General features: G+C 35.7%; 2 protein-coding genes across 6 annotated transcripts; one reads left to right on the forward strand and one right to left on the reverse strand.

Annotated features, from left to right (window-relative positions):
• Positions 1-577: 577 nt before the first annotated feature.
• LOC110815073 (transcription factor VOZ2-like) lies at positions 578-4,395 on the forward strand. 4 transcript variants are annotated; one of them, XR_015818080.1, is made up of 6 exons: positions 578-723; positions 830-1,554; positions 1,969-2,127; positions 2,938-3,451; positions 3,648-4,266; positions 4,350-4,395. XR_015818080.1 is itself a non-coding variant. In XM_088216713.1 (6 exons), the coding sequence occupies exons 3-6, from the start codon at positions 1,330-1,332 to the stop codon at positions 4,160-4,162; spliced, it is 1,413 nt and encodes a 470-aa protein (XP_088072839.1). In that variant the 5' UTR covers positions 578-723; positions 830-936; positions 1,307-1,329; the 3' UTR covers positions 4,163-4,395. The 4 variants fall into 4 exon arrangements, 3 of the variants coding, with proteins under 3 accessions (XP_088072839.1, XP_088072838.1, XP_021898422.1); XM_088216713.1 differs by having other exon boundaries at positions 830-936; positions 1,307-1,554; positions 3,648-4,395; XM_088216712.1 differs by having other exon boundaries at positions 3,648-4,395.
• A 1,145-nt stretch (positions 4,396-5,540) lies between these two features.
• LOC110815050 (acyl-coenzyme A oxidase 3, peroxisomal-like) lies at positions 5,541-11,562 on the reverse strand. 2 transcript variants are annotated; one of them, XM_088216710.1, is made up of 14 exons: positions 10,893-11,031; positions 10,484-10,653; positions 9,564-9,681; positions 9,358-9,465; positions 9,061-9,233; positions 8,881-8,980; positions 8,697-8,771; positions 8,199-8,329; positions 7,701-7,836; positions 7,500-7,624; positions 6,711-6,852; positions 6,526-6,630; positions 6,336-6,437; positions 5,541-5,966 (listed from the first exon to the last, which is right to left on the reverse strand). In XM_088216710.1, the coding sequence occupies exons 2-14, from the start codon at positions 10,528-10,530 to the stop codon at positions 5,718-5,720; spliced, it is 1,611 nt and encodes a 536-aa protein (XP_088072836.1). In that variant the 5' UTR covers positions 10,531-10,653; positions 10,893-11,031; the 3' UTR covers positions 5,541-5,717. The 2 variants fall into 2 exon arrangements, with proteins under 2 accessions (XP_088072836.1, XP_088072835.1); XM_088216709.1 differs by lacking the exon at positions 10,484-10,653 and having other exon boundaries at positions 10,893-11,562.
• Between the last annotated feature and the right edge of the window lie 19 nt (positions 11,563-11,581).

Raw genomic sequence — 11,581 nt, forward strand, 5'->3', positions numbered from 1 at the left:
TTATTTTTATATCAACATTAAATATACTTATAAGATGGATATAATGTATATATTAAAAAAAATTATTAAAATGAAAGGATTGATTACTATTAACGAATTTTTTTTTTAATTTATATCATTTATTATTGAATTATATTTGATTTATTTTTATTTAATTTTTAAAAATTAATTATTTAATATATAAAAATTAATCATAATATTGAATACTAATTAAATTAAAAATTATATTATAATTAATTAAATTGATCAAATTTAACAAAAAAATTAAAAAGCAATTTTCATTTAATATTATGTCATTAAGGTAAACCACTCTTTACTAATGGGTAAAAGCATTGTATTTTTGATAATTTTTCTATCACCACATAAATTTTTTAAAAAATGAAATACAGTATAACGTTAATTTTGTTTTTTTTTTAATAATTATTTTTAAAATAGAGTAAAATGAGAATAATTTTTATATTTAATATCCTACAACTATTTTTCTTTTCAATTAGGCCCATGCTTGAGTACTTAAATTAAAATATAAAGAAATAGGAGGATCAACTGAATAAATTTTGAAAAATTGGAGGTTTTAGAATTAAATTGGTTGTTAAGGCTAATAAACTCTTACACCTGTATATCATTTTATTTCTCATTTCCTCTTTCCTAGCTGCATGAATCTTTATCTTCTGTATCCAAAGCTTGCTCAGTCTTCTGAAAGCAAGGATTTTTGGAATTATTCAGGTAATTTCTTTTTAGATTTTTTTTTTTTTTGGGTTTGATTTTCTGTCAGTGTCTTTCCTCGTTCCTTGTCTTTCGTTCTGATAAGATTTAGGGGAATGGGTTTTAGGGTTTTTAGCCTTTTCAGAGTTTGGAACAACTTTGGCGGACGGCTGGAACATCAGTTTACAGAAATCGGCTACATTGATATTTGGGATTTTGGTTACTGCGAAAATGAGGAAAATTCTTTACTTCTTATGTCGTATCGCAAATGCCTTCGTGTATTTACTGTGTCAAGAATTTGGCAATGTTAAAACCCAATTCATGGGAATTATCTTGTTTCCGTATCTACTTTGTAGGCTTAGTCGTTTGAATTTTAAACCCAATAGTATTTTGTTTATTTTTCTGCTGACCACGATTAATTTGCTATCCAATTGAGGGGCTACAAGCGATGAATTTGGAAATTTAGTTTCATAGATTATCTTGCACTTTTCCCTGAAATCAACGCAGAGCATTAATATGAAATTCATGTTCTTTTGGTTCTCTTTTTTCTTCTCTACTTTTCTTTTCCCCTTGGTAGACTGTTGAAAGTTTTTTCGGATTTATCAGGAATTTGAGCAGAGCGGCTGAATGAAAAACCATCCGAGGAGCAAATGTACCTCTATATCTCACCAGACTTTAATAGACAATGCAAAGAACCGGGTCAGTGATCTTCAAGAAAGATTCACTAATCTTCAAGCTGCCAGGACGGAGGGCCGAATCGGTGATGTTGCTGTCTTGGAGGAGCAAGTCTACCAAAGTCTTCGCGAGTGGAAGGCCGAGCTTAATGCACCTTCTCCTGCATCTTCTTCATTTGTTAGTACATACAAGTTCTCATGCTGATTGTTTCTGTCTTTTGGTTATTGTCGTTTTCCTAGATGCCTTTGGTTCTTTCATGTTGCACCATTAAGGAAATTGGGACAGAGTGGTGATGATTAATATGTTTTATTATGTATATAAAATCAATACGAGAATTAGAACTGGGAATTAATTAAGAACGGAAGAAATGAACCAAATGCAGCATTGATGTCAGCTACATCGTATATCCTTGTCTTATTTTCTGTCTTGTTATGATGTAACCTATTAAGAGTACCACCCTGTTATTACCCTCAGTTATCTGTCTGTAGTGAAATGTACGATATATAATCTTGCTTCCAATGGATCATCTTTTGAACTTTGAGATACCATGAACTGCTTGGAAACTAAATATCTTGGATCGATGCTGTATAGGGTTGTAGTCTCGGATCTTTCTCTGATGATATTGCCCGCATGCTGCAATTGTGTGAAGAGGAAGATGATGCTAGTAGTGCATTTGCAGAACCAGCATGTTTGAAGCCTGAATCTGCAGTTCAAAGCCTTTGCCCCGGAAATATTCTGGGGGTTCAAGAGGTGGGTTTTTATCTTTTGGAGTATCATTGTTAGTGCCTTGCCATATGTTTCCCTACGTGGTACCTTAACTTCTTTTCCATTGTGCTAAAAAGTACACATTTGTACTGGTGTTGTTTTATTTCTCTTTTGGTTTTTGTATCTCGTTTTCAATGATAAAATGCATAAGAATCTAGGAGCCAAATTGCTAATATATTTTCTAGTATGCTAAAAGCCATTTCTTAAAGCATGTTGTATATTCTGTTTTTCCCTTTTCGTTTTTGGTGTCTCCCAAGTGATGAGTGTATAAGAATGTGAGAGTCAAATTGCTAATCTAATTTCTAGTTTATCTAAATCTACTATTGAAATGAAAACTCGTCATTGAATTTCTGTTTAATTGTGGAAACTTCTCTTCTGCAGTCTATGGCAATGACTATTAATCTTAGCCTATAAAATATTAGCTGGCAGCAATACTTTTCTATCTGAAATTTTCAGAGAGAAGGGTAGATCATTAGTACCTCAATGTTGTATCAAGCCATATGTCTTAATGAAACAGGTTCCTCACAAGTGTATTGTTGTACCCATACACATCATGACTATAGTATGTGTATGTGTGAATAGCCTGGAAGGATCTTTCATACTAAATGATTTAGAGAGCTCATAGTTAGGGATTTTGGGATCTTTTTTCTTGCACCTTAGGTCGCAGCACCTTTGCCTTATAATTCATGTTCTAAATGTGTTGTGAAGTTCCAGCTGCTTTTTGCTTTAAATGAATATTAGTATAATGATAAAAGGGTACAGAGGGATATATTTTATGATGATTTCTCTATGCAGAACTGCTTCCATAACAATGAGGCACAGGAACAGAAATTTCAAGTATTTGATCAATGTAAAAGTCCTAAGTCTACTATGCATAGCACAATGGTCAACAATGCAGAGTTAACTCATCAGTTGGATTATGATTTACTAAATTCTCACAATGAATTGAACCACGAGCTCTTCATTGGTGCCAGTGATATCGAAGAGTGTGCAAAGGATTCTGGGCCTAATATTCTGCCGAGCATCCACCCTCCACCATCTGCTTTCTTACGACCAAAATGTTCTCTGTGGGACTGTACCAGGCCTGCTCTTGGATCTGATTGGTACCAGGATTATTGTAGCATTTTTCATGCTACTCTTGCTTTAAATGAAGATCCCCCTGGTACAACTCCAACTGTAAGACCTGGGGGTATTGGTTTGAAAGACAATTTATTACTTGATGCTCTTCGTTCAAAGACAGAGGGTAAGAATGTGGGGATCCCCACATGTGAAGGAGCTGCCAGTAGAAAATGTCCATGGAATGCCACTGGTGAGAACACAATGTCGAAATTTCTCTCTCTCACCCACTGGCACTGTAGAAGTAAAAAGGATAATGTATAAATTTTTCTCTCTTGTCATGGATGCCCCTTCTGCAATATGTTTAACTTTTACTACATGGATTATATCAGTTAGTTGTGTGGAACTCTGCCGTTAAACCCCTCTTATTAATTCTCTTTATATTGCAGAGCTATTTGATCTTGGTTTACTTGAAGGAGAAACAGTTAGGGAGTGGCTCTTCTTTGACAAACCTAGACGGGCATTTGAAAGTGGAAACAGAAAACAGAGATCATTACCAGATTACAGCGGACGTGGTTGGCATGAGTCAAGGAAGCAGGTGATGAAGGAGTTTGGAGGGCAGAAGAGGTCTTATTACATGGACCCACAACCACCAGGTTGCTTTGAGTGGCGTTTATACGAATATGAGATATATAGCTTTGATGCATGTGCTTTATATAGGCTAGAACTCAAACTTGTCAAAGAGAGAAAGAGTCCCAAGGGAAAAGTCAACAAAGATCCCGTGGTTGATCTACAGAAAAAGATGGGAAGACTTACTGCTGAGGTTCCTTCAGATAACAACAACAGATATGTTGTTAGAGGCATGCCAACTGAACATAGAGTGGTAAACAGAGAAGATATTAACCCTGGTCTAAGTGAAATGAACCCTACCGAAATGCCAAATTACAATTCAAGTTGTTCATAAAATCATGTAGATAAATCAACTGACCATCAAGGCACTTAATTGACAAGTCGCGACTGCTTGTCAGAAACAAACTCTGGGATTCGACACCAATCCTGCTGCCGATGGTACTGTAGAGTTGTAAGTAGTACTTCTGTTCATCAAAAAAGGTAGTAACTCTGATTATGTGATTGGTCTTGTTTCTTTTCAGGAGGCCTTTATTGTGCCAGAGATTATTACAGAGATTTAGTTGTTTACCCTTGAAATTTTACTTAGACTAGCCTAGAAAATCACCATTGTTTCCTTGATAAAAAAAAAAAAAAAAAAAAAATTAATACAATCTCACAAGAAGTTGAGATGAGCTAATAAAATCAACCATGTTCGTAGTATGTTATAATTTCTTGTAATATATTGGAAGCTGTTTTTCTGGTTATTGGTGCTTTTCCTAATGGCCGGGCGGCTACCTGGACTGTTGGGTTTATAGCGTCCATTATAGTAGCAGCTAGTAGAATATATATACATATATTTATTGGAAAAGACACATATCAGCCTGTTGAATCAATTTACAATATAAATAGTGTAGATGAATTAAGTTATTTACGTATTTTAATGTTTAATATATTTTAATATTAAATTCATTTTTGTTAAGAACATGATATATAGCTTGTTCGTCGTTGTTGATATAGCATTTCTTGTCCTCGTAAAATTGAATGCAATTAAAAACATAAACTATTTGATTGAAAATTATTTTTTAAAAAATACAATATATACATATACATATATTACACACACGTGCAAGATTATATAACCTATAAAGTTTTAATTATTCAAGACAAGAACCATAAAGGCAAGAGATCGGAAGAATCATAACAGGAAACAGATGTGATCGGGTGATGGTGGCGAATTCCGCCATTGTTGTCGTTGTCCTCTCGGTGTCTCCGACCGATGATTATATGAATATTTTCAATATTTCTCCCATCACTTTCTTTTTTCTTTGTTTTAAGTCAAAGTTTTTGTTTCTTTAGTTGTCTGTATATCTGAATCACTTACCCGACTTCATTGAAGTTTAATGAACTTTAATTAGTTCAATAGAAGTTTACATACATCACATATTTACACACAACAAAAGTTTAAACCCTGATCTACACATTTTTCAACAAAAACTTGAGCCACAACTTTATTTACCCAATATATATATATATATGTACATTTCATAATAACACAAACAAACATTTCATTGATTATGAAATAATATACACCAATCATAATACAATTTTTTAATAAAAATAAACAGAGACGTATATTTAAACTTTATATAAATGTTCGCTATCATAATAATAATAATAATAATAATAGCAAAAGCAAATGGCAGTTTAATTTAATTAATGCCGATGAATTGCAGTTTTGAGGATAAAACCTAAATGATTTATTGATAATTTGTTCTAGAGGAGCCTTTCTCATAAAATTGAGATACATATGATACTAAGGTTTTCTTTATTGCCTAAAATAGTTTCACAAGCAGAGCACTTTACTTACTAGCTTCAATTATTGGCGATGCACGAGGCATGTGACAAGCAAACTAACCTTGAACAGAAGACCAAGAATTCGCTTCAATCCAGTCGAAAGCTATGGGGCTCAAAAATGCAGCAGGGATGCCGAAGGAATCAACCAAGGCAAGTGCATGCGGTCGCAATTCACTGCACAGTTTTGAAACTTCTTTCCTCACTGCAGCAATGTTGTCTGCTGATAAATATCCATATCGAAGGAATGAAGGGTCTTCTTCCAAACAGACCAATGCATACATGGATCGCAATGCACTTAAGACGTTCTGCCCAACAAAGAAAGAAAAATGAAAGGCATATTCAACAGATAGATTTGTTTTCCCTTGTTATTAATTTTGTATTTTCTAACAAGAATAGCAATATGCTAGTTCCACCCAGATGAAATGGACATAAAATTCAACTGGAGAAGTATCTTCAGTTCATTTAACCCATACTGGAAATTTTGGAATCTGCAACTAATGGATGAGAGGAGCTTCCGAGAAGTGTAAAATTAATTTCCATCTAGAAAAGCAGGAAGTATATGATCAATCTTTCAATGAAGTAGTTAAACTCCCAGCCACATTTATATAACTGTTTTTTATATGATACCACTTCCTCCATCTACTTCACTATTGTTCAAATGCTCATATAGTTACCTTCAGTGAACCGGACGGCAAAGCAGACTCTGATTCTATAAAGTTTTGCAATATTGCTCTTTCGGAGAAAGCTCTACCCAAGTCTTCTGCCAGTTGATGACACTGAACGGAAGAACAAACACAATAAATGAGATTTGGATTAGAGGAGGACAGGAAAAGAAACTGCTTAACTAATGGAAGAGGATCTCACCAGCATGAAGGCATACTCTTTACTTTCTCCCTTCGCTTGATGCAGTGAGACCTCTGAAGCAAAACGTTGCAAAAGATCTCGCTCTCTTAAATAAAAAGCATCAATCTGCCATGGACAAGTAGGTGAGAACTTTCAACTAAATTTCAAAATGAATAATCTGAAGTGGAATTAGCAAATTACCATACCTGGAACTGGCTGCACCTAAGGGTAGAACTCTTAAGCTCAGATGGAATGACAGGGCAAGGCTTGTTTATATGCTCCAGTCCGAATGCTCTTAGAGGTTTATTTTTCTTCTTAGCTGATAAATACTCTGCAATGAGAGCCTTGCTTACCTGAACCCACAAGTTCATGACACAACATTGTTTCACAAACATACAGTGGAAAGAACAATACTTTGGATACATGTAGCAAAATTGTCTATTCAAGACCATAAGAAAATTATGTCAGAAAATAATGTCAGATGGCTGAATTTAGAATATAGCTGTTGTGAGATGAATATCAGGAAGACAACTCTGATGAACAAGCTGGCGTGCATGCTATGCACACATGGAAGACAAAAGAAAACTACAGGACGCATAATCCACTAGCGAGAAATGGTCTGGCAGAGACATCTACTTGACTACAAACCACGAGTCCAAATTCAAATCCAATTTAGAATTCCCCTGAAAAAGTTCAAGCCTTATCTCACCCCTTTTCTGTTGGCTGCTATGTAAATTATATTTTCTAGACTGACATTGTCTCATATTCTTCTCGTTTACATATATTTCGTGAGAGCACATCCATCCCTAATAGTTACTGCTTTCATCCTTTCCTTAAAAAATCTTCTTTATTGCTGAAGCAGCATAGCTTGACTTCCCAAATTGTCATTCTACATTGGGTTCACAGTTGAAAGTGAAAGGCATCCATGCAGGAGAGAGGTAAATAGATAACAATCTGTCTCGAAATCCTTTAATTCCCAACATTGAAAAATTCACCTTACCTGCTGCATCAACACATTATTGTCTCCCTCAAAAGTTGACTGGACGTCATATTCACCCTTCAAATGACCAACACGATTTTCAGTCTTCAAGCCTTGTCCTCCACAGGCTTCACGACATTCCTGAAAAGAGGTGACAGAATTTAATTGACGCCTTAACATAAATATTTCAATTCCATAGAGTCTTATCATTTCTGACCTGAAGCGTTTGCATGTTATGCCATGTAATCGTGGCCTTGAATGCACTTGAAACAACATGGATTGTTTTGCTTGTCTCTGGAGTCCTCTTCACATACAATAATTTCAAGTAATTTCCAGCAAAGCTCATAGCATATCTGAGGCAAAGAGGAGAGAAAGGTGAAGAAATAGAAGAGAGGAAGGTGAGAAAATAGAGAGGAGAGAGGGGGAGAGGGAGGGAGAGTATCCAAATACCATTTAATCGTTCTAACTACAATCAGTCTTGTTAACAGCCAAGGAGTTGAATGCTAAATTGATTGACCAAGTTACACAATTCAAATATTGCTCAATGTGTCAGGAGGATTATTTCTAATATCTAAAAGCATGATATGTTCATGTAACTTGTATAGGGTTCATTTTCTCAAAGAATCGACTTCCTTCTCTTATGCATATTCATAGTGATTAGCACAAGAGACAGCAAGAGGCTCAATTTTCAAAGGCAGTTCATTGAGATACTTACGTCTTTGCAAGGAGAGGCAACAGTCTTCGTTGATGACTGGGGTAATCAAGCAGTAGAACCTCAGGCCCGTTTGGTGTAATAGAGAAGGCCCTCCTTGTTAATGAGTACCTTAGAGCAATAGCCAAACCAATCTGACAAGGATAATATGAAATCAATCTAAACTTGACTGTGGATAGGACACCATGAAACCCATGACTAAGAAGGGCTAGCTAATAGTGCAACCAACTGCTCGCTAACTTATCAACCTAATAAAATCTGCATTCTACCATGACCAGTGGACCTGTATCAGCTCTAATATCAACTATAACATTACAGACTCAACACGCAACAGTGTTAGTTAATGGTGCCTCCGGTATCATTGAGTCAAAAAATAAAACATAATCTTCTATAGGATGTGGCATGTGGAATGGGGCAGTGGAACAAATAAGCTTTCATTTAATATCCCAAGCATTTAATGACAATTTACCCAAAAACCTATTTATGTTGAAAATATTTTACCTTTGATGAATAAACTGCATTGACTGCAATTGTGACACGGCCAGAGGTTAGAGGTGCCAAAAATGCTGCAAATCTCTGGAGAAGATGACAAAACATAGTAGTGCCACTAACAATTTTGAAAACTAACAAATTGACTAATTTATTTTCATCAGACAAGAAGTAGACATTCACTAAAATATATTACCTGATCGGAGTCTTTTATTGAACTCAAATATTGTCCATCCGGTGAAACATCAGCAACTGAGTTCAATAAATTTTCTCTTGGAACCCGGACATTGTCAAACCTAGAATGGAAGTTCTAACCTTCATATAGTAACCACCTAAGAGAGCATTATGTTTGACAACAAAATTACTGCTTTAATACCAGATTCGACCATTATCGACACCATTCAGACCGATTTTATGACCACAATCAGCAATGCGGATGTTTGGACATATGTTTCCATCTGCATCCCTGATCTGGGCTATAAATGCATGGACTCCTTGATTGGTTCCATTTATCACGAGCTGTGAAAATACAATTGTATGTGTTGCATGCTAAACATAACAAAGGAAAGCCACATCAATATCCCGTGTGTAGCATGAAGCATATTTACAAAAACAAAAATTTACTATTTGTTAACAAAATCGGGAGTTAACGAAGAACTTCAAGAAGCATTACATTAGCAGCCCCACCAATCCAGTACTTCTGAGCTGATTCACAGGGAGTGTTGATGATAAATTCTCCGGTATTTGAATCGTAAGTGGTGACAGTTTCGATTCCTCGTACCTAACAGCATCAAGCCCACAAATAATAAACGGGTGAAAACATCAACAAACCAGATAATCCTAGTGCATAAGAACACATAATTGACAACTTATTCATACATTACTTCCATGTCCCAGTTCAGTCATTGAAAAACAACCCTTGACCACATAATTCTCAGTCTCCCTTAGCCACTTCTCATGGTGACGCCTTGTGCCAAAAAACTGGATGGCTCCTCCCCTGAAACCCAACAAAGGGGAAAGAATATAATAGTTATAACATGCTTTCGGTATTTCAACCATTTTAACTATGACTGATTAGTTCTGCTCCTACATATGATAAAAAAATTATGTACTTATTCCCTTATATCCACTTTTGGCAACCAAATGGAATATCAGGCCATGAACAGCATTCAAATATCACTAAACTGCCTAAATTGAGTACACTTTCAGTAGGATATATTCGTTTGCAACCTAAACCATTATTACATCTCGATTATGGAAGAAAAAAAATTATTGCAAATTTTGAAGAAGCATATGGAATCCAATATGTTATAGAATATCCTTCTAAGATCACTCGAATTTTAATTCCTTGTATAGATATTAGGCCATAAACAAGAGAAGAGAATAATACAGTGGTAGAATCAGAACTAACCGCCTACATTTCCACCTCAAAGGTTAAAGTTCCATTCAAGAAGGAAACAACTCGATTAAGCTGCTATTAACTTTAAGCATGACAATGAATTGTGTATATTTTCCTTTTCCTTCACTTTCAGTGACGAAATAGATAAGAGGCAGAAAACAGCTTTTAGTCTCTTTAGATTGTGAAACAAAGCGTATACAGTTGGTATAGTTTGAGCAGGACTTCCAGTCATTTTTATAGTTAAATTCCTGCAGAGGCTAGTAAATTATGTACTTAATACGTCCATGTAAAATATAATTTAAAGATCTACAAGACTCCAAGTCTTGCATATCTTCAATGGAAAGTAAAACTGGAATACTAGCAATTCATTCTAGTCATCTCAAAATTCTTCCTTACTAACCTGAGGCTAATACCAGTAGCCAGGAGACAACACCGGGAATATGTCATGTCTCAGCAACCAAAACAACAGGAAACAAGAAATTTCAATACCAAGAATTCTTTTTTCTTCTCTCAAATATTGGAGCACCTAAACAAACAAAAAAATCACACAACACCTCCGTAGAGTTTGACCTATAAAACACTGAAATTATTAAAACGAAATTGAAATATATATATATATACTTAAACAAGAAAAAAATGCCAAACTTTCTCGCAACCTTAATGTTACTTTCTAGGAAAACTTATTCTTTTAAAAGCATCATACTAAAACATCGTTAGAGACGAAAAAAAAGATATATAGACAATAAGATTACAACTTAAAGAATCAATTAATAAGCGGAAAAAAAAAAGGATTATAACAGCAAGCATACCACAGGAAGAAATGAACACCAAGCTTAATCGCGAGAGAGTGATCATAAATCCCAACAACCTCAAAGATAGCTAGCTTCTTAAGTTCAGCCTTGGGTCCCTCTTCAGTCAACCACCCATCGAAGACCCCTTTTTCCGAAAAGTAAGCGATCCGTTTCATCGTCATCTCTCTCTGCTGCTCCATCGACTGATTATAATCCGGGGACACAAACACCCTGCCTCCCCTCTTTTGAGGATTAAACAGCTTGCTCTGAATCATCAACCCGAACAACCAATCACGGTCCTCTAGATTGTGAGCGTCCAAGAGTTTCCGCATTTCTCTGACGTCAAAATCGAATTTCTCCGTAAGTTCGGGAGCAGAGAACTGCAGGCAAACATTAGGTGAAAGCGAGGAGTTGGAGGGCGAAGAAGATTGAAGGATGTGATTGGTTAGAATTTGCGTGCGTTGAAGAGCTCGGTTGGGAACTGATTGCCGCGACATATTTTGGAATCCGCTCGGTTGTCAGGCAGTCGTGAGGGATTTACAGAGAGATTAGAAAGTGGGAGAGGGAAGAAGATGGATTTTAATGTTGGAAAAAGGAAGATTTGGAGAAACGAAGACGAGGAAGAAGATCATAAATGCTCATGGGACTAATTAGGCGCGCATGGTGGACAGGGATAACATATTACTGTTCATATGACCCGGTTTGAA

This window comes from Carica papaya, chromosome 3 (genome assembly GCF_054855325.1).
Source record: "Carica papaya isolate Zhongbai chromosome 3, ASM5485532v1, whole genome shotgun sequence".
Classification (NCBI taxonomy): Eukaryota; Viridiplantae; Streptophyta; class Magnoliopsida; order Brassicales; family Caricaceae; genus Carica; species Carica papaya.